The sequence below is a fragment of the Ruditapes philippinarum genome, unplaced genomic scaffold, assembly GCF_026571515.1.
Source record: "Ruditapes philippinarum isolate M1 unplaced genomic scaffold, ASM2657151v2 ctg1021_1_1_1_1, whole genome shotgun sequence".
NCBI classification, from domain to species: Eukaryota; Metazoa; Mollusca; class Bivalvia; order Venerida; family Veneridae; genus Ruditapes; species Ruditapes philippinarum.
Genome location: NW_026864430.1, coordinates 228,408 through 250,566, shown reverse-complemented (window position 1 = coordinate 250,566; position 22,159 = coordinate 228,408). Strand labels below are relative to the sequence as shown.

Below are 22,159 nucleotides of genomic sequence, written 5' to 3'. Positions count from 1 at the left end.
ATTTGGACCTGTCCAGAGTTAAATGTGATATAGACTTACTCAGCCAATTTTAGAGCTCTGCAATGTAATTCAGTGTGATATCAAAATGCTGAAATTATGCAAGTCACAGTACCCAGTGGAACTTTGTGCACTAGTAACATTAGTCTTGTCACTCTGCAAAATGTTTATACTTGCTTGACTCTTCAGTCATTACTAGTAGTATTTAATGTGTGTTAGGTGTATTTAAGTTATGGATAGTGACTTATTAATGATTTAGACATATTACTTTAATCACAGCTTCAGACATCACAGACATCAACAACATTTCTATGATATCTATGGCAAATGTAAACGAGACAGCTTGTACAACATTTACAAGGCTCGAGGATCCCACGGAGAATTTAGATGTTACAAAGGCACCTGATGACTTGTTCCTAGATGGCTGCAAGGTCAGATCTTTTTACTTTTACTGTCTTAAATTGTTAACAAGGGATTATTACAGGCTTATTTGTAAGAATTACACCGGGGCTACCATTAAATTCCAATATTTGGAAGTTAGAGACTGCAAAATCTGCATAATTCAGAGCCCCATTATATAGGAAAATAGGAAGAGCATTATACTTTGGAAGTAAGATGCAAAAATTAAGCAACCTTCCAGTAAAAGAAGCCATATTACACTTGATAAGTGGAAAACAGACTGGTTATAACAACATACTTTTGAATTATATTTAATTTGAAAAGAATGTTACATGCATTTCATTAGATTAATTTGTTTTAATAGAAAACTAGGGGTAAAGTGCATTATTTAAGTGATATTTGCTATAGTTCCTCTGCAAGATATCATATTTGCTCTGTTTGAAGTCTTCAATTATTACTTATTACAGATATATCTTAGTGGATTTAGAGGGGCTACATTAGAAAAACTGAGAAAAATCATCAACAGTGGTGGTGGAACGAGGTAAGTCCATTGATGAGTCAGTTTGTTCATAAACCCTGGCCTGCTAGAAATATTAAATAGACTTGTCCAGTTTTTGGAACTGCCCATTATCAATTCTGAAATATCAAAATGAAACTTTAAAGTGAGTCAGTTGTGGCAAGTCATTGTTGCCTTAAGCAAGAAACTATTCAATCATTTTCACTACTGGTTGGTTCCAGGAACAGATTCAAAAGTGTCTATAAACTAAAAGATTCCTACATACTTCGTAAAATAAATTCTGTATAAACCATTTAGTCAGTTAAAAGTATAGATCATGCCCAGACTGCACAGATGTGAACGTATGCCTGGATCTATACTGGTCGCAAAGGCCAAGCAGTCCATTCCAGCAGGTTAAAGACACTGTTATAATTTGATTGAATACTTATCTGCATGGTGAGATGGTGATAAAGTTAATTTGGAGGTAATAGCAGATTTTCTTTATGATTTGATGTACATTTAAAAATATGGAAATTCTGGAAAGTGGAGATAACCCTAGAGCAATGAAAACAAAAGTAAACAAGCGAAAATTGCATGCTTAGAAGATAATGAAAATTTCAACATCTCTTAGGCCCTTAAAAGATTTATGTAGTAAATCAATCATTAACTGAGCAACATTTTCAATGTTGTTAAACCATTGTGAACAATCAAAAGGTATTGCTTCTTTTAGATTAATATTTTTGTTGTTGTTTTATAACGAAAAACAAAATCTGCATTATTTTGAACAAACTTGTTTGTTTTTAGGTTTAACCAGATAACAGATAATCTAACTCATGTGATAATTGGTGAGAAAATTACTAGTGATATAGAGATGATAAAATCAATGACTAACAGGTGAGTTTTCTGTTTAATTTGTTCATTTATCAGTCTTACATACAATTGTTTTTCAAAGTATTATCTTATGGCTAATATATGAAATATTATTGCCACTCCAATGTTTTTTTTAGCTAAAGAGTCTTTAAATTATTGAGAAATTGAACCGGTTTTATTTTATGTATGAAATAATGTGATGCTGATTCAATTGTTTTAAGATAAAGTTCTGATATATAAATGAAAATCTATGATGTTATTTTTGGACAAATATTTTTCAGACCTCATACTGTGACATCTCAGTGGTTAGTGGAATGTTTTAAACAGGGAAAGCTTTTGGAGGAGGCACATTATAACAGTCCTGAGATTGTCAAACCCGATCCGAAAACACCGGAAATGAAAGGGTATACTAAAAGCTTGAATGGATTCATATAGTTTGAATATTTTGAAGTAATATTTAGTATTTTTATTTTGCTGTATACTGAAGAAAGAGTTTGATGAACTTTTTTTTTTACAAGAAACTGTTTAAGAAAACTGTTCCTTTCCTTAGTTTGTTCAGTGAGAAAGATTCTGCAGAAGGGGGTCTCTGGCACTGATTGGTTTTAAATCACTTAACCCCTTCATTGCGGTGAGTTCAAGTCCTGCCAGAGTATTTTGATCCATTCATATAAGGAAGATATCCAGCTATCCTGCAGAAGGTTGGTGGCTCTACTTGAGTGCCTTTTCAAGCCTGAAATAATGTACATGATGCATGTAGGTGTACTTGAGATAATTCTCCGCTATTGAAACTGGAAAGTAGTCATGTCACCTTTACAGTGTTTGAAACCCATGAACCCTTCTTAGCCTGCTGGCAGCAATTGATTCTGTTATACAACCAGTGTAGACCAAGTTCTGCCGGCACATCCTTTACTTCTGATCATGGTCTACACTGTTTGCTATTCAGTCAGTACTTATATTTAAATTGTGCCCAAAATGATGAGTGGTTTTGTCCAGAGTGACTTCATAAACAAGTTTATTTAAGATATGAAGTTATGCATTTATTATCTTTGTCAAAACACTTAGTGATTTGTATTGTACAGTGGACGTAGGAAATCGCGAGCCCCCCAGGAAGAGTCACGACAGAATAACTCAAAGGATGATGGGAGGGACGATGATGATATGCATGATATAATGAGTCAGTACCTGGAGAACCAGCAACCTAATACTACAGGTAAGTCTATAATTTATACCTGATCAGGCTTTATTTATATAATGGACTGGTCCTGATTTGAATTAGAGACTGTTCATTCTTACTTTAAGGGGGTTCAAGATAAAAAAAAAATCTGTAACTGAGCACCAAGTACATGAGAACAATTTGTGATAGATAAGTATATACAGTCTGGTTTAGGAAAGGAGAGTGTTTTAAATACATAATGACATTTCCTATAATTATTCACTGTTGTATGACATTTCCTATAATTCTTCACTGTTGTTAGCTATGGAAGGGTTGATTAAGGTTTGTTAATGCCTACCAAATACATGAAACATTTGAAATAAATAAGTGAAACATGTGTTGATAAAAGAAAACATAGAAGTAAAGACATAGTAGGTTGATAAAATAACATATCAAGGTAGTGTTGAATGTTCAAAAACAAATGTTCCACTAAGATATTGTCCTAGCTGGGAAATGAAGCTTTTTCATCCTTTGTAAGATATGGCTTACAGAACAAAATGGAAGAAAATTTAGTTTCATTGCTATTGTATTGTAGGAGATGCAGCGAGATCAAATGAAACAACAATGGCTCCAGATGAGGATATGACACAAGATCCTAATAGTACAGCAGGTATAATACCATGTCTTCATCATATGTTTTGATTAAATGTCTCAATCATATGTATTGATTATATGTTTTGATCATATGTATTGATTATATGTTTTGATCATATGTATTGATCATATGCCTCAAAAATGACCTGCTTAATATTAGAGTTTACCAGAAAGCAATGAGGCACACTTGCAATAAACTATATATATCCTTAGATTTTCTCAAGCAGTTACTTTTCAATTTGCATAAAGTGACAGAAAGTTAGTTTGTGTTATGGTGTAGGTGTTTATTTAAAGGTTTGAAATATGTCTAATAATGCTATTAGTGGGCCATTGAAATGTTTTATTGCGATATTGTTTTTTCTTTCATGATAAGGATTATAATACAATTTTTCACCTCAAAATGCAGGAAATAAAATATGGCAGGGAAGTTTCTCCTCTAGCCTGTAAAGCTACATGCCTCCAGATGAGTCAAAATATTTCAGTGAAATCAACTTGAGAAAAATGTACTAAGATGTAAGGAAAAGTAAAAAGTTTCAAGATTCAAGAAACATTTGACATATTATATGTGATTAATGACTGATTTTTCAGTATCTAAAACTATATTTCTACAGCAACTAAGGCAGTAAAGGCTATTTATGCATACTTTGACCACTTTTTGGTTATTTACATGGTTTGTTAGTGCCATTGATAATGTGTAAATTGCTTCCTTTTGGTAACTTATTACACATATATTACACATTTAAATACATTTTCATAATTTTCATGAAAACTAGCATGAATCTGGGGGTGTGCTGCTCTAAGAAAGTAATTTTTTCAGTTACCTGACCATTTTCACAATTGTAATACATTGCACTATTACAACAGAAAAAAGATGTTCTCATTGTTGTGTATGTCTTAAATTCTGTGCTTATTTTACAGTAAATGAAGGAGGAATATTTGGTGGGAAGAGTTTTGTGTTTTATGGTTTCAATGATGATGGTATTCCAGTACTGTCTTCTTTCATCAAGGAAAATGGAGGTAAATATTGGTATCTTAGTTACCTGAAGAAAATAGTCAGTCTAAATACATGAAGTTTTATTCATTTTTAAATGCATTTTAAATGAAATCAGGACATATAATGTCACACCTGTGAATGTCCATCACTGTGTCTGAGCATCAAGATATGGGTGAAGGACATATAACCATATGTGTAATGGTGAGCAGAGCATGTTTGATTTTCCTAAGATGGAGGTCAAGGTCACATACAGTAATATTTATTTAGTTATTATGTTTGTATTATAGGTACTGTTTTACAGAGCAATGCACGAAGAATACCAGATTATGCCATTGTACCAATTGATGGTTTCCCAGTTGACAGGACAGTTAAAGATATAGCCACAAATGCTTGGCTGGTAAGAATGACTGTTTTTTACTTTGATAATAATCTAACTGAAATTTCAGTGCTATCTTGCTAGTCTCTGCTAGTCATTTCAAAGTACTTGTTTAAGTTTTAACTTGCTGAATGTGTTAATTGGATTTGCTCTACTTTAAATTTTTTATAGTCCTTTAAAACTTAGAGGGATTTCAATATCAAATAGAAATGAGCAACTGTATAGAGCCGGGTCAGACTGCATGTATCAGGCAGTCTAGACTGATTTTTCTGGTGACAAAGCTAACCACTTATGATACCAGCTGGTTAAGGGATATAAACTAGTTGTCAAGATTTACTTCAACACAATATTATGCTGCTATTTTAAGTAGGGTTTGAACCAATCAGCAATGATTTAAAACATGCATTATTCGCCTGCAATGTACTACTATATTTTCTTTCATTCAAGCATTTTTGAAGTATTGTTTTTCCAAATCAGATATTAATTTTTGCAGCAGATATATAGCTATATACACTTTAAGAGTGATGTTTATCTTTAATTTCTGTGTTTTATAAGATTGATAAAAATGCACATTAAGTGATCAATGTTAAATAAATAAACAGACACATGTATTAAAATAAGGACATTGATTTGACAATGTATTTCTAAGGTTGTTTTATGATTAATGATATATGGCATTTCCATAAAAATAAATACAACGCATTATATATTTCAGCAAATGTGTATAGAACAAAACGTTCTGCTAGACATACACAAGAATCCATTGTTTTCACCTATAGAACTGGATGTTGAGGCATTACCTCTGAAGAATTGTGTGCTCTCTGTCAGGTAAACTAGCCATTACCCCTACTAAATATCTTTATTGAACTTGCCCTTTTTTTGTTTTTGAATGGTCCAATGTAATGTGAGGGTTTTTCAGCTTCAGAAAGAGCATATATTGAGCAGGTCAACAGATGGTTGGTGAGACAGCATAAGACCCGAAAACAGAAATAACTTTTTGTGTGGCTTAGATGAATTGGTATAAGTCATTAATTCTACTCCATGATAAATATAGTAAAGTGTTTATTATCTTGTAAGAACTCTGACAGCAGGCCAAACAATTTAATTTTCAAGCCTTACTCTTGAGTATTTCAAGTTAATGTATACAGAATTGTTGTTAAATTATTGATATTTTATTCAGTTGTACACAGTTATCAACTTTATTTCAGTGGTTATTTGGGTACAGAGAGAGATTGTCTGGTCAGCATAGCAGATGTGCTGGGGGCAAAGTAAGTGATTTAAGAGCTGTTTCTACCTAAATTTTCTTTTCTTCATTACCCTTACAACAGGGCACTCTTGTAGATTAAACATATTGATATAAATAGTCTCCCTGCTTCAAAATTCTTGTAATATTTGGTCTAATGTAGCGTTTGGAAATTCAAGTAGATTATTTTTTTCTGTCTGTAAAAACCATGTTACATGTTACATATGTATATCCATAATACTGAGATCATTTGATTTTAATATATGTAAGATTGTAATGTTTGACTTAACAGTGTCAGAAATTTTGAAATAAGAATTTTAAACAAATCTTTAGATTATTAGTAAGATGCATGTATGCGTTTCATTTCAGGACACAGGATTATTTTGTACGTCAAACAAAGAATGATTTACTACCCAGCACACATCTTATTGTAAATGCTCCAGAGGGGTCAAAATATCAGGCTGCTAAAAAGTGGGGTATTCCTGCAGTCTCTAAATTGTAAGTTATAGTACACAAGGTTTTAACTATTTTCCTGGCAAATTTATTAAGCTTCTACTTTATAAACTGACATTTATCAATTTCAAAGGGTGTTAGGATGAAGTTTGAAGTCAGCAAAACAGTATAGAGCCTGGAGAGACTGCACAAATGTGTAGCAGGGTTCGCACAGGCCATGAAAAGTCCTTGAATTTGGTGGTTAGTCCTTGAAAACTCCTTGAATTTTGTCCAGGGAAAAAGTCCTTGAAAACTCCTTGAATTTTACAGGAAACTTGTGAATTTTGTTCAATAATCCACGAATTCCTCATTAAGTACCACAAAACGATTTAAATGAGTAAAACAGCGGCCAAAAAACAAAAGAAAACTCAAATATACATCAATTAAAAAAAAAAAACGACTTTGTAACGAGATAGTAAGACGGTACGGAACGGGTATCGTTTTTTATACACGATTGAAATATTCATGACGTGTAAATTTCACGGACCTGTTTGGGTTATTCATAAAAAAATGAAGAAGTGTAATTTCTCGCCAAAATGTGTAGAAAAATACCCTTTCATTAAAGAATTCAAGGATGATTAAAGAAAAGCGATGTGTAGTGCTTGTGATAAGGTTATAGACGTTTCAGGAATGGGTGAAAGCGCTATAAAATCGCACATTAAAGTGAGAACAAACAATTCACAACACTCAACAGGGAGAGAATGTAATCAGGATATACAATGTAACTAGCTTCTTCAGTTTAGGTGCAAGTACTATCTTGAATAAAGATGACAATAACAATAATCTGACAATACCACTCCCACCCTCTGAAGCAACTACTGCAAAATCTTGCACACTTAGAAAAGAACTTCATAAATTTGATAGTACTTCAACAGGTATTTGCATGTAAAACACTAATTTCATACATTGTCGCCCTTTTACACATATTTGTCTTTAGTGTTTCACATATTTTAGTCCTTGAAATACTTGAAAAAATCCTTGAAAAGTCCTTGAAAACTCCTTGAATTTTGTCCTGGATGGTCTGTATGAACCCTGTGTAGGCTGGCCTGACACTGTACTGTTGTCAGAGGCTAATCGCCTTCAGTTTTAATAGGTTAAAAGTTAAGACTATAGGTCTTTGGGTTTGTTTTATTTGTATTTGTTTTTTCATGGCAGTGAACACTGTTTAATAAGAATTGTATATATATATTTTTGTGAAGATAAGAAATACATCAGTAGACAAAACTGTGTTTGCCAGGCGAACCATCACAGATGCTGATCTTGCTGACTTGTCATTGAATTGGAAATTGTTTGTTAGTTTAAAAAGCTATAGACTGTAATTATAACCTCGCAAAAACGAAGAAAATAAAAGCATGTCAATAAATACCTGCCCATAAGTGTAGCTCACATAATACTTTCATTTCAGGTGGGTTCTTGCTTGTGCTAAAACAGGGAAGAAAGAAGAAGAAGAGAAGTTTTTAATAGATACATTACCTGATGATAATATAAATATAAACACATTAATAGACAACCAGTCTGATGAGAGGGAACAAATCAAATCTGGGAACCAGTCAAAGTCTTCAACTAAGTCTCGACATAGTGAGATATCAAATAAGAGTAGTGCTGAACCAAATGATAAGGAAAGTGATGAAAATAGGAGTAATGAGGCCGAAAATAATCAAAATAACCAGTCTAGAAAAAGAAGTTCCGGGAATGAAACCAGTCTAAGGGATTTCTCCACTATGGGAGACACCGAAGCTATCCTAGCAGGTTTAAATACTCAAGGTGAACAAGAAACTGTTTGTGATAAAAGTAAAGCTGTTAATATAGACCCTGATGAAACTGTTGGCCCTGATAACAATGTTTCTAAAGGGAATGATTCTGTTACAGAACAATCAAAGAGCAATGTGATACATACTGAAAAAGATATTGTTCCTATTGAAATAGATGAAGATGAAAATGAACATGATGAAGACCAAGCTGTGAACAATGTGGACAATGATGATGATGAAGTAATTATTGTAAATAAAAATCTTGAAGGTGCTAAACAAGAAACAAAGAAGCCAGAAACTCCACCCTTGACAAGATGTAAGTTTAATACTGTTTCTATAGAGCAGTTTAAAGCCTATATTTATTATCATCATATTTATTATCTGATTTTCTTTGGAAAACACACATTATCAAAAACACTGCTTACTTAAAAAAAATTTAAAATTTACATAATATTATGAAATGGTTTATCATTATAATTGTATTAGAACAGAGAATCAGATAATAGATAATGGAGAATGTATTCTTATATTTTGTTTATCTATTCCAGTTAGAAGAAATCTTGAGAAGAATCCATTTGAGATTGGAACACCTGCACTAGCTAAACAAAGTATGTTTTGTTTTGTTTTTCTACTGATAGAATTTTCTTGTTCTTTTTCTCCCTTTGAAATTAGTTAACAATTTTCTCTCATATAGTAAGAGAAAAATTGCTGTTTTTAAAGTTTCAGCGAGATAATGAGTCTGAATAAATGGTCAGTAACAAAAAAGAAATATTCTTAATAAATGATAATTATGCTTTCTTAAGTTTCTTTCTTGTTCATTTAATCTGAGAACTTGAAATTTATTAAGAGTTTTAATAAGAAGTGTCTTTGTTAAATAACACACATGAATAATACAACAAAACAGAATAAAACATTCCATGTAACATTCATGTTTAATATAGCACAACAGAATAAAACGTTCTGTATCAAAACATTCAACTGCTATTTTAGTATGTTAAACATTGATTTCATGCATGTACCATTTGTTTTATCAGAAATTTCAACTTCAACTTTTTTTCAATTTAAATACATTTAAAGGGATTGATGTAAAATCGTTGTATCATGATACAACAGATGAGCCGCGTCACGACAAAACCGACATAATGGGTTTGCGACCAGTCTGATCAGGATCCATGCTATTCGCTATCAGTTTCTCTACTTGTTATAGGATTTGTAAGCGAACAGCATGGATCCTGATCAGACTGCGCTGATGCGCAGGCTGGTCTGGATCCATGCTGGTCGCAAACGCACTATGTTGGTTTTGCCGTGACGCGGCTCATATATGAAGGAGTTTCAACCATTTTGTATCAAGCCCTTTTTTTGTATATTTGTATACCCTGCAAATTAATGTTTATTTCATTTAGGTGTACGTGATAAGTTGTTAGGTGGAGTAAACATGCAGCGTGATTATGATGTTTCCATGGAAACACCACCTTTAACTAGATGTAAGTCTTGTCAAATGTAGCTTTAGACAACTTATTATATAAAATAATAATGAAGATGCTTGTAAGTAGTAAATGTTGGAATTATCTTTTTCCCCACAATACTTTATAATTTGAATTAGTGCATCAAAATATTGCTTGCTATTGGGTGGATGTTACTAACTGTCAACTCAGTAGTTGTTTTAAACCATAACTTAAAATCTAAAATTCATGTAATGTTCTTGTACAGCTTAAGTTTTAAACATTACATTCTTTTTATATGGGACTTCAAAAAAAATTGCTGTATCCACGCTGTCAACATTATAGAGTCTATTCAAACTTCACAGATGTACAAGTTGTTCTGGTCTTGGCTGTATAAAGGTAATATAGGCCAATCATTACAATTAGCATGTAGAGAGTTAAAGTGTGATAATATTTTATTACAGTTGTAAGGAAGTTAGACAAAGAGCCTGCTAAAGTTGGAACCCCATCACTATCAGAACTAAGTAAGTTGAAAATAATCTCCATGAAATGTCTATTATTTTTCTGTTGGTTCAAAATTACTAAACATTAGATGTTCTTTTGTAACTGAACTGACAAAATACTAGTCTGAATTTTGGACAATGGATTCACTTAGGTGAGAAAGTACGAGGGGTGATCCAAAAATTCGTGGACACGCTGCATAAAACAAAAAGTAATAAAGCAAATCACATGAAATTCTAGTATTTTATTAAGTGAGCATACGTCGACAAATTCTCAAAATATTGTAAAGATTTTACAAGAATTAACGATTCTGCAGCAGTTTATATACATAGACATGACAAAACTCGGCGCAGCTTACGACGTCACATACGACGTTATTCTATCATAGGAAGTAATCTATGTTACTGTTTTGCCTGATAACTTTTCAAAGTATTCCCCTTTAACCCGCACACATTTTTCATGGCGGCAGACCCAGTCTCTAAATGTACTCGCATACCATTCCTGGCTGAATGACGACAGTATGCATTGGGTGACTCCTCTCAACTCGTCCAGATTGTCAAAACGTTTCCCTTTCAACTCTTTATTTAACCTGGGAAACAAGGCGAGGTCACACGGGGAAAGATCAGGCGAATATGGTGAATGACTGAGTACTTCTGCTCCAAGCTGAGAACTAGAGAACAACACACAGACGGTTTATTTGTCACACTTTCGATCATTGTTTTTGTCTTGCCGGGCGTCTTTCCAAGATTTACACAGTACTGTATAACTGTCCGAAGTTTTGCTGGATCAGTGACGTCCATTTTTGATAAAGCTGTTTTTAGCACCTGTTCTTTAAAGCACGAGCGTAAAATAACCGCAACTTCAAAATGTCTTCTAATACTGACAGAATGACGTCATACACATCTAAACAACGTTATTTTAACGTTTCCAGCAATTTTCTTTGTTTGCACAGGTTTTACATGTGTTTAAATGAGATGAAAACGTTTATATCACAGAGAAAAAGTAAGCTGCGCCGCGATCTTGATACTTAATGTTTTTATGTTGTCATATATAGATAAAAAATGCAATTGGTGTTTTAAAATTTGGTCAATTTATTAAAAAAGCATTGATTAATAATATCCAAAGAGTTCACCTCGATAGGACGTCACATTATGGAGATACACACGTTGTCCACGAATTTTTGGATCACCCCTCGTATTTTTGTGTAATTTTTCAAATGACAAAATCGACCATTTCTTTATACTTTGAAACTTAAAATTTTTTTGCAAACAGTATTTTTTATCATTTGATCAGTCTATTAAGTGGCTTTTTTTGTCTGTCATCTGTTAAGTCTTCTTAAAACTCTGCATAGTTAAATGATGGGTTTGCCCATTCAACAAATTTTGGATGAAGATTGATCTTAACTATAGTGTTGTAATGTAGGTGTCCGGGAGCGACTGATGGGGAAAGGTTATCAGAGTGCTAGAACAATTGAAAGAAAGAAGAAACAAGATGAACAAAGACAGAGTCAGAAAGAAAACTTTGAAACCCCAGCACAACAGAGTAGAGTTCAGGTAAATCTTGCTTTATGAACTCAAAAGTGCCTTGTTAGAAAAAAGATGTTTGTATACCGTACTTTCTATAGAGCTGTGTTTCACCTTTACTAATTGGCTGTTGTGCCATGAACTAAGAAAATCACTGCCTATCAAACGACATAAATTTTCAGAGATAAGGATTTTGACGTAATAAAGATTTATGGTACCTATGTGGGTATAGTAATAACATTGTTATAATAAGGTTCTGACTTAAGTATACCTTTTCTACTAAATTTTATCATAAGGTTCTAACTAAAGAAAACCATTTCTACTAAACAGGAGCTTCAAGGGAAGGAAGGGGCTGTTCTAGATAAAGATACACCAAGTAAATTTCTCAACCCAAATGTCCGATACATTCCTAAATTTGATACGGAGGTAAGTGCAAGATTTTGTTCCAGGTTTCATTTCTTCATTATACTTATCCAGTGGCTTTTTTTCAATTTACCAAAATTTATGTTCTAAAAAATTTCACTATTGGACAGACCCATTTCCATGTGAGTGAAAACAATGTTGTTAAACCATAACCATGCATAAGTTGTATAATGGAAGTGTAATATTAGACCATGTCAGTTGATGTCATATTTTGTGAATACTGTATGTAACAGAAATCTTGTGTGCTATGAATATATTGTACTATGAATACATGAACTCAAAGTAAGCATACTTATTCCAGAAATAAAGTGGCTCATGAATTTTCCTTCAGCTCAGTTTAATTCATAGATATCAGAACAAGTTTTGTACAGTGTTTTGTTTTATCAGATTACTATAATGTAGTCAGAAGTGACATTGACAGTACTTTTCGTGCAATCTAATCTTTTTGTGTATCCCTAGTGCCATGTAGATATTGTATCACATAAGTTTATATTTATATATTCTAGATAACATGTGTGGTATGTTTGCTTTTATTGTAGGAGTTACTGAAGTCATTAGAGACCCCAGAAGCTGAGCGGACTGCCAAATCTAAAAATAGAAAGGACAGTCTTGTATGTCACTTAATGTTATATATATAACTTTCTTTCACAACTTATAAATGTAAAATTATGGTTTATATGTTAAAATTTGGAACACACTTGAAAAGAGGTCAGTTTGGAGCTTCTAAGTATTTTACATGATGGATTTCTTCAGTAGTTTAATAAATGTTTTGACCTTTAGGCCATTTTGACCTGTATTATAATAAATCTGCAGTTTTATAAATGATGACTAATGTTGACCTCTGTAGTATTTTAAACCAAGGCTACTTTACACTTTCATAGTGTTATGATACTGGCCAGTTTTGACCTTTATACTATTTCAAATGATGGCTTGATTTGACCTGTATATACATGTATTGTAAAATTAGTCAGTTTTGATTGATATAGTATTGTAACAGAAAGGAAAATTTTTGAGTCTCATAGATAACTTTATTCCTTCATATATAGGATGATGATGAACTTTATGAATTAGCTATGAGTAAGGCAACTAAGAACCTAGCAGAGTTGAGAGAAGCTCGACTACAGGGAAATTTTCCAGCATCCCAGAATGCTTGTGATGAACCTGATGGTGACTTTGAGGTAGGACTATGTGTAAATTTTAACAACTTTAAGCATATTTTTTAAGACTTTGGCATATATTTAACAAACTTTCAATTCACATGAAGTATAAGATACATAAAAAATAACTTTGATGAAAAGAATTACAGTTAAGATCAGCTCTAAGGAAACTTTCTGGAATTCATTTTATAGAAATTTAAGAATTTTTGCTCCCATATAACTGTGTTGATTTTCTTCCAATCTATCCAAAGTTTATGGACCTATCTTTAATTTATTCCCTATCAACAAAAATCATTTCTCTGATGACTATATCACTATGTTGAATATTCCAGGAATCATCTACAGTACTTAGAGGTGTTGTCATATCAGTGGGTAAGAAACTGACAAAAGACCAGACAGAGTTAAACGATCTTGTAGAGTCACTGGGCGGTGACTACCGCTGGAATTATGACAAATCCTGCACACATTTCATTTTCCAGGTATAAATGTTTTTATATTTATAAAAAGTTTTATAAGTATCTGTTTCAGCATCTGGTAGTATTTATCCTTTACAAAATTAAAACTAAAAATTATTAGCCCTGGCAACCAGTATAAAGCCAGTCCAGCCTGCACATTTGTGCAATCTGACCAGACTCGATACTGTTGGCTGACCAACTCCAAATTTTTATCTACATGTCCCAAAATTTAGTTGTGGGTAATTCCAAAACCTGATCAAAACTATTTTATAAATTCATAAGGTTATAGGCGAAACTTTAAGCCATTTTATTTTTTTATAGTGATACCTCTTACAGTGGCAATTTCTATGTATACCAAAATGTTCTGATGGAACAAATAGTTGCAGGTTTATCCTTTCTACATCATTTATGTAACACTTTCTTGAATTTCTCATAGCACCTTTTATTGACTATTATCTTAAATATTTTGTAAGAATAGTAAGAATGTACCTTTTATTGACCTCTACCTATTATTGGGGTTTTATGTTGATTAAGTAATCTGTAAATGTCACTGAAGAATGAAAACCAAATGTTCCTACTTTTGTAGATAAGTTATGTATTTAGCTTTATTAGTCCCCTACCAGTTTACCGGAGGGGACTTTAGGTTAACCCTCCGTCGGTCTGTCTGTCAGTTCGTCAGTCCGTCCGTCCACAAAACTGGATCCCGCGATAACTTGAAAAGTACTGAAAATATTTTTATGAAACTTGATATATGGATAGATGGCAGTATGGAGATTATGCACGTCTTTTTCCTTTCTTCCTATATTGAAAATTCTGCGTCAGTCCGTCCGTCCACAAAACTGGATCCCGCGATAACTTGAAAAGTACTGAAAATATTTTTATGAAACTTGATATATGGATAGATGGCAGTATGGAGATTATGCACGTCTTTTTCCTTTCTTCCTATGTTGAAAATTCTGGTTGCTATGGCAACAAATAGACTGAAAATATGGCAAATTTTACACATAAACTGGATCCAGTGATAACGCAAAAAGTACTGGAAATATTTTTATGAAACTTGAAATATGGGTAGATGGCAGTCTGGAGATTATGCATGTCTTTTTCTTTTCTTCCTATCTTGAAAATTCTGGTTGCTATGGCAACAAATAGACTGAAAATACGGCAAATTTTATACATAAACTGGATCCTGTGTTAACGCAAAAAGTAATAGAAATATTTTTATAAAACTTGTAATATGGGTAGATGGAGATTATGCACGTCTTTTTCTTTTCTTCCTATCTTGAAAATTCTGGTTGCTATGGCAACACATAGACTGAAAATATGGCAAATTTTACACATACACTGAATCCAGTGATAACTCAAAAAGTACTGGAAATATTTTTATGAAACTTGACATATGGGTAGATGGCAGTTTTGAGATTATGCATGTCTTATCTGTTCTCCCTATTTTGAAAAAATCAAAAAGAGCTGAATTTTTTTTATGAAATTGCATCTTTAATTCAAGAGTTATCTCCTCTTTAAGAATTTTGCTTTTAAAAATGTTATATTTTGGTAACAGGGATGTTTCAAATATTAACTTTAGAGTGTCCTTCAGTCCGTCTGTCTGTCTGTTCATAAAAACTGTTTCCTGTGATCACTTTTAAAGAACTTTTCCAACAACTTTACTTAAAATATAGAAAAATTGAAACATTAGTGAATGGCCAATGGCCCTTCAGAATGTTGATGGGGTTCTAACCGGTAGGGGACTTATGGATTGCTTGCAATACTATGATAATTGCTTGTTGATGTAGTATTGTGTGAATGGGGTCTTTGTTTTCTTTTCCACTGGGCTGGAATATGTCTAGGAATAGCTCACTTACAGATGGGTGGTGGTTCCCCTCATACCTAATACAATGCAAACAGGGGAACATCGGGTCTTAAACCACCTAAAAAGGCAAAAAGTTACATGAAAGAACTAAGCAGGTTTTACTAATTATGAAGAAGATTATTTTTATGCCACCGCAGCATCTGTGATGCGGTGGCATACAGCGATTCACCTGTGTGTGTGTTTGTATTATAAAGATTATATAGTGAACTTCTTGTGAAAAAGTACTAGTCCAATTTCAACCAAACTTGGCACAATTGATCCTTGGGTGAAGGGCTTCCAAAGTTGTTCAAAGAATTTCATTCCATGCAACCAAAAGGAATTATAAGAATAAATTTAAAAAATCTTCTTGTAAAGACCCAAAAGGCCTAGAGCTTAGATATTTTGCATAAGGCATTGTCTGGTAGACCCTTACCAAGATTGTTCAAATTATAGCCCTGGGGTCAAAATCGGCCCCTCCCTGGGGGTCATTGATTTTCACTATATATACATACAGTAAAAACTTAAAATACCTTCTTGTAAAGACCCAAAAGGTTAGAGCTAAGATATTTTGCATAAGGCATTGTCTGGTAGACTTCTACCCAAATTGTTCAAATTATAGCCCTAGGGTCAAAATCAGCCCCGCCCCGGGGGTCATTGGTTTTCCTTATATGTATATAGTGAAAACTTATAGTAAAAACTTTAAAAAAATTTCTTTTAGCAATTAACAAATGCTAGAGGTTAGATATTTTGCATGAAACATTGTGAAGTGAACTTCTAGCAAGATTGTTCAAATTATAGCCCTGGGGTCAAAATTGCCCCCGCCCGGGGGGGGTCATTGATTTTCAATGTATATATATATAGTAAAAAATCAAAAAATCTTATTGTCTGAAGGTACAAGGCTAAGAGCTTTAATATTTGTAAAATGATATCATCTATATGTACTCTACCAAAGTAGTTCAAATTTTGCCTCTAGTGTCAAAATTAGCTTGCCCCGGGGGCCATAGGTTTTCCTTATATGTATTCTGAATTGACAAAGGCTACAGGTTAAATATATGGCATGAGACTTTGTGAAGTGAACCTTTACCAAGATTGTTCAAATTATAGCCCTGGGGTCAAAATTGGTTCTGCTCCGGGGGTCATTGATTTTCATTATGTACATATAGTAAAAAAATAAAAAATATTTTTGTCTGAAGGTACAAGGCATAGAGCTTTGATGTTTGCTATATAATATCATCTATAGGTCCTCTACCAAAGTTGTTAAAATTTTTCCCTGGTGTTAAAATTGGCCCTGCCCGGGGGCAGTAATTCTCATTATGTACACATAGTAAAACAGAAAATAAAACAAATGTTTTCTGAATGGGAGAAAGCTACAGCTTAGATTTTTGACTTGAAATGTTGTTTGGTGGACCTGTATCAAGATTGTTTTGAATTAAACCCTTGGGTCCAAAATTTTGCCTTGCCCAAGGGGACAGTGACCTACTTTCTTGTCCTTTGATGTACAGCAATGAAATTTTGACCATGTGCACAGTTTTAGTTGTAAAATTGAACTTTGATATCAGGTGACCTAGATTTTGATGATGTGACCTACTTTCTTGTCCTTTGATGAACAGCTATGAAATTTGAACCATGTGCTTAGATTAAGATGTAAAGTGAACTTTGATTTCAGCTGACCTAGATTTTGACAAAGTGTCTAACTGTGTTGTCCTTTGATGTAGTCATGAAATTTAGGCTGTGTGAAATATGACCTTCCCACCAAATTCACTAGACTCGAGTGCATTGATATATTCCTACTCTGATCTTTTATTGAGTTAACAACAGATTTAACCACTAATCTGATAATAAGAATTAAATAGGTCAGGGATCTATGCATTTTGACAATCTTCAAAATTGTATAGAAACAAAAAAAAAATTTGTTCCTACACTACTATTTAGTGTTGTATTAATGCGGTGGCATAGCATTTTTCTCGAATGCAAGCTTGTTTGCTTTTCAGTGTTTATTGATTCTTTCTGTCTTTCACAGTGTACATAATTGAGTACCGCCTCCGTGGTCGAGGGGTTAGAGTCAATGACTACTAATCCAGTTACCTCTCTGGCGTGGGTTCGATCTCCGGGAGATGCTTTGGTAGTTTAGCTCGGAGGAAGGTAGTCTAGTACTGGTGTAACTCTCCAGGAACGATGGTTAGGAAACTACCCTCCTATATGACTGAAATACTGTTGGAAAAAGGCGTAAAATGAAACAAACAAACAAACAAAATGTATTTGAGTTCTTGCGGACACCTTGTGTAATTTGTTCATGTAAAATGTTTACTTTTGTTTCAGGGTCGTCAAAATGATACATCTAGAGAATTCAAGCATGCGAAGGCTAGTGGGATGAAAATAGTGTCTCCACATTGGCTTTACATGGTGAGATTGTTGTTTGTAGATGTTTTCAGATTTATATTCCTGTAACACATGAAGCATTTACTATATTCATGTTTAGAACAGAATCATAGGAAATATGGCTCTAGATGAGTATCAGTCATACTGAATTGAATTGAATGTAGCTTGTTGATATAAACCTTGGCAAAATAAATAAAGTATTCAAAATAGTTTATGTTGGCAATAAATAACTGTAACAGATAGTCCATTTCAAAAATGTTTACATCATGTGGCTTTTTCTCTGAATCAACCCTGAGATAGTGAATTCTTTCAAGCTGAAATAGATATGATTAAAATAAGTACTGGTGACTTGGAAATTCTGTATTTGGCACGGGGGGGGGACATGTTCAGAATGGGTCAGTTAGTTTGATCAGTGAGAATGGTTAAGTGTGATCAAAATCACAATTGATTTTGCAAAAGACTGTGTGCTGAAAGATTTAAATTTGTAAGATAAATTTCTGAAGATCATTGTTTTTTAATGCCAATGGCTGAAAACAATTTCATTTTGATCCTTATTTGTGTGTAAATTTCAGTGTAAAGAACAGAATGCCAAAGTTGATGAGACTTTATTTCCACATACATTCAACCCAAATCTTTCTCTGGTAAGTTTGATCTATGATATTTTAGCTGTTTTTCTTCATAGTAGTCTTTTACCAGATTTTTTCTGTTCTTTGTCCACAATGCTTTTTATATAAGTAGCAAACTATTTTTTGTTTAAAGATCCATCATCCTGTATGTTGCAATTAAGGATGTAACAACTTCTAAGTGAAATTTTATATATGTTTATTATTATTCTTCTAAACCAATTTCCAAACATCCAAGAATATGTGAAACATGTACTGCAAATGTTTATACACATTATAAGTATTCATTAGAATATATGCATTCATTTCTTATTAAAAAATTTGGCTTAGACTTCATCGAAAATAAATTTCTAATTACCTCCCTTTATTTACATGAAATTTAAATCGGTAATATCTAAAAATAATACTTTTTGGAACTTATAATATTGATAAATCTCCATTTGAGCATCATATTAAATGATATAAAACCATTTAAAAAAATTGAGTTACAGGATCTTTAATTATGAAGTAAGTATGTTATTTAAGATCTGAGTATATTTTGTATATTGTAATTGAAATTTGAAAGTGTTACTGATATGGTTTTATTTCCTTGCTGTTGTATTACTCAAGTCTGTTGTATCAACACGAAGAACACCGATGAGAACACCACGTAGTAGTAGAAGAGTAGCAAACACAAAAACAGAGGTGGCGCCACCAGCTAAACAGTCAATAGTTATACAGGGTGATGATGAGGGAGAAAATGTCAAAAAGGGACCAGTTAAAGCATTAGCTGATATACCAAAAATAACATTAGAAAAAGATCTTAAAAGTCCAGAAAATAAAAGCTCTTCAGAGGAAGATAAAAAGGTAATTATGGTGTTGTGTTAAGTCATTTTTCATGAATTTAAATTTCAGATTTGTCAAAGTTTATACTTAATTTAGGCTCACTGTGATATTCTAATAGTGTGAGATGAAAACGCTACAAGATATAGAGGTGTTGTTCACCCACTGACTATATTATGTTGTTGTTTTTTTTTCTGTACAAGATTTTATTTTTATATTCTGTATATTTTTTTTATTTACAAGATTTTTTTTTGCATTGTTTATTTCATTCTTAAGATATCAAATATTTAGGACATGAACATTTTAAAACTGATTTAGGACATAAACTTTATTAAACAGAATTACATTTTCATCATTATCAAATAGTATGAATTGTAATTGTTAACAGTCAACAGATTCCATTATAATAATACATGTACACAAATGTATATATATTTTAGCATTATTAAGATTCCGCTTTTGATATTTCTTGTTCATATTGATGATATTCCTTGCCTTTTTAGCTCACCTGAGCACGAAGTGCTCAAAGGTGAGCTTTTGTCATCACTCTGCGTGCGTCGTGCGTCCTTCAAAAAATGGCGTCAAACTTTTCAAACAACATCTCCTCCTAAACTACATGGCCAATTGCAACCAAACTTTACAGAAATGATCCTTAGGTGGACCCCTTTCAAAGTTGTTCAAAAAATTTAAATTCCATTAAAAAACTCTGGTTGCCATGGCAACCAATAAGAAAAACTTAAAAAATCTTCTTCTAAAAAAACCGTAAGAGCTAGAGCTTAGATATTTGGCATGAAACATCTTCTAATGAGTGCCTACCAAGTTTGTTCAAATCAAAGCCCTAGGGTCAAAATTGGCCCCGCCCCAGGGGGTCATTGATTTTCCCTATATGCATATAGTAAAAACTTAAAAAATCTTCTTTTAAAGAACTCAAAGAGCTAGAGCTAAGATATTTAGCATGAAACATGTTCTAATAGGTGTCTACCAAGTTTGTTCAAATAAAAGCCCTGGGGTCAAAATTGGCTCCGCCCCGGGGGTCATTGATTTTCCTTATATGTGTATAGCAAAAACTTAAAAAAAATCTTCTTTAAAAAAACCCAAATAGCTGGAGTTTAGCTATTAAGCATGAAACATCTTCTAGTGAGTGTCTACAAAGTTTGTTCAAATCAAAGCCCTGGGGTCAAAATTGGCCCCGCCCCGGGGGTCATTGATTTTCCTTATATGACTGTGTATAGCAAAAACTTAAAAATCTTCTTTGAAAAAACCCAGATAGCTAGTGTTTAGATATAAAGCATGAAACATCTTCTAGTGAGTGTCTACCAAGTTTGTTCAAATAAAAGCCCTAGGGTCAAAATTGGCCCCGCCCCAGGGTGTCTTTGATTTTCCCTATATGCATATAGTTAAAACTTAAAAAATCTTCTTTTAAAGAACCCAAAGAGCTAGAGCTAAGATATTTAGCATGAAACATCTTCTAATGAGTGTCTACAAAGTTTGTTCAAATAAAAGCCCTAGGGTCAAAATTAGCCCCGCCCCCGGGGGACATTGATTTTCCCTATGTGCATATAGTAAAAACTTAAAAAATCTTCTTTTAAAGAACTCAAAGAGCTAGAGCTAAGATATTTAGCATGAAACATGTTCTCATGGGTGTCTACCAAGTTTGTTCAAATAAAAGCCCTGGGGTCAAAATTGGCCCTGCCCCGGGGGTCATTCATTAACTTGACTTTTTTTTTTTAGATATATACATATTATATATATACACATATATATTTAATATTTATATATATATATATATATATATATATATATATATATATATATATATATATATACATATTATGTATATATATATATGTATATATATATATTATATATATATATACATATTATGTATATATATATATATATATATATATATATATATATATATATATATATATATATATATACATACATATATACATACATACATATATATATATATATACAACCAAGTTTGTTCAAATAAAAAGCCCTGGGGTTAAAACTGGCCCCGCTCCAGGGGCCTATATACAGGTGAGCGACTTTGGGCCATCATGGCCCTCTTGTTTAAAAAATCTTTGTATTTCCAGATTTTTTGTCCATCTTATTGTTAAAATCTGTGTAACATTTTTATAGGAAGACAATGTGGCAGAAGCAGGTGGCTCGCTGGAGATGAGAGAAGTGCTCTCAAAACAGCTGGAAGATGTCATGTCCAAGTAATCAAACTTAATAATGAATTACCTCCCTTTGACTTGAAATGTTACTTATCTAAATTCAAAAATTGAAAAGAGAAAAAATTAATATACCTAATAAAATAAGGTAATATAAGGTCTCTGCCATATATCTAGATAATAATACTTTTCCTATCAGCATTATCAGTATGTGAAAGTTTCTAACCATTTGAATGTTACAAGTGACATTGAAATGTTCTTGAGGACCGAGGCAGCTTTCACATCCACACATCCACGTAGTACAGTATGACCTGCCTCTACACTGTTACTTGCTAAATTCATTTATTTGAATTTTGTTATTCATAAGGTTTATTATG

General features: G+C 32.9%; 1 protein-coding gene across 1 annotated transcript in view; it reads left to right on the top strand.

Moving 5' to 3' along the window:
• The first annotated feature begins 253 nt into the window (after positions 1–253).
• Positions 254–22,159, top strand: part of LOC132725538 (DNA topoisomerase 2-binding protein 1-A-like) — a 35,234-nt gene continuing 13,328 nt past the window's right edge. The window contains exons 1-24 of the mRNA XM_060710670.1: positions 254–428; positions 864–937; positions 1,697–1,786; positions 2,044–2,166; positions 2,842–2,972; positions 3,511–3,585; positions 4,488–4,586; positions 4,851–4,960; positions 5,655–5,767; positions 6,148–6,207; positions 6,552–6,680; positions 8,080–8,741; positions 8,974–9,033; positions 9,829–9,909; positions 10,332–10,391; positions 11,791–11,921; positions 12,222–12,317; positions 12,854–12,925; positions 13,361–13,492; positions 13,804–13,950; positions 18,092–18,175; positions 18,724–18,792; positions 19,384–19,620; positions 21,748–21,827. Of these exons, the coding sequence (XP_060566653.1) occupies positions 309–428; positions 864–937; positions 1,697–1,786; positions 2,044–2,166; positions 2,842–2,972; positions 3,511–3,585; positions 4,488–4,586; positions 4,851–4,960; positions 5,655–5,767; positions 6,148–6,207; positions 6,552–6,680; positions 8,080–8,741; positions 8,974–9,033; positions 9,829–9,909; positions 10,332–10,391; positions 11,791–11,921; positions 12,222–12,317; positions 12,854–12,925; positions 13,361–13,492; positions 13,804–13,950; positions 18,092–18,175; positions 18,724–18,792; positions 19,384–19,620; positions 21,748–21,827 (3,035 nt within the window). The 5' untranslated portion in view covers positions 254–308. The remainder of the gene's footprint in view (positions 429–863; positions 938–1,696; positions 1,787–2,043; positions 2,167–2,841; positions 2,973–3,510; positions 3,586–4,487; positions 4,587–4,850; positions 4,961–5,654; positions 5,768–6,147; positions 6,208–6,551; positions 6,681–8,079; positions 8,742–8,973; positions 9,034–9,828; positions 9,910–10,331; positions 10,392–11,790; positions 11,922–12,221; positions 12,318–12,853; positions 12,926–13,360; positions 13,493–13,803; positions 13,951–18,091; positions 18,176–18,723; positions 18,793–19,383; positions 19,621–21,747; positions 21,828–22,159) is intronic.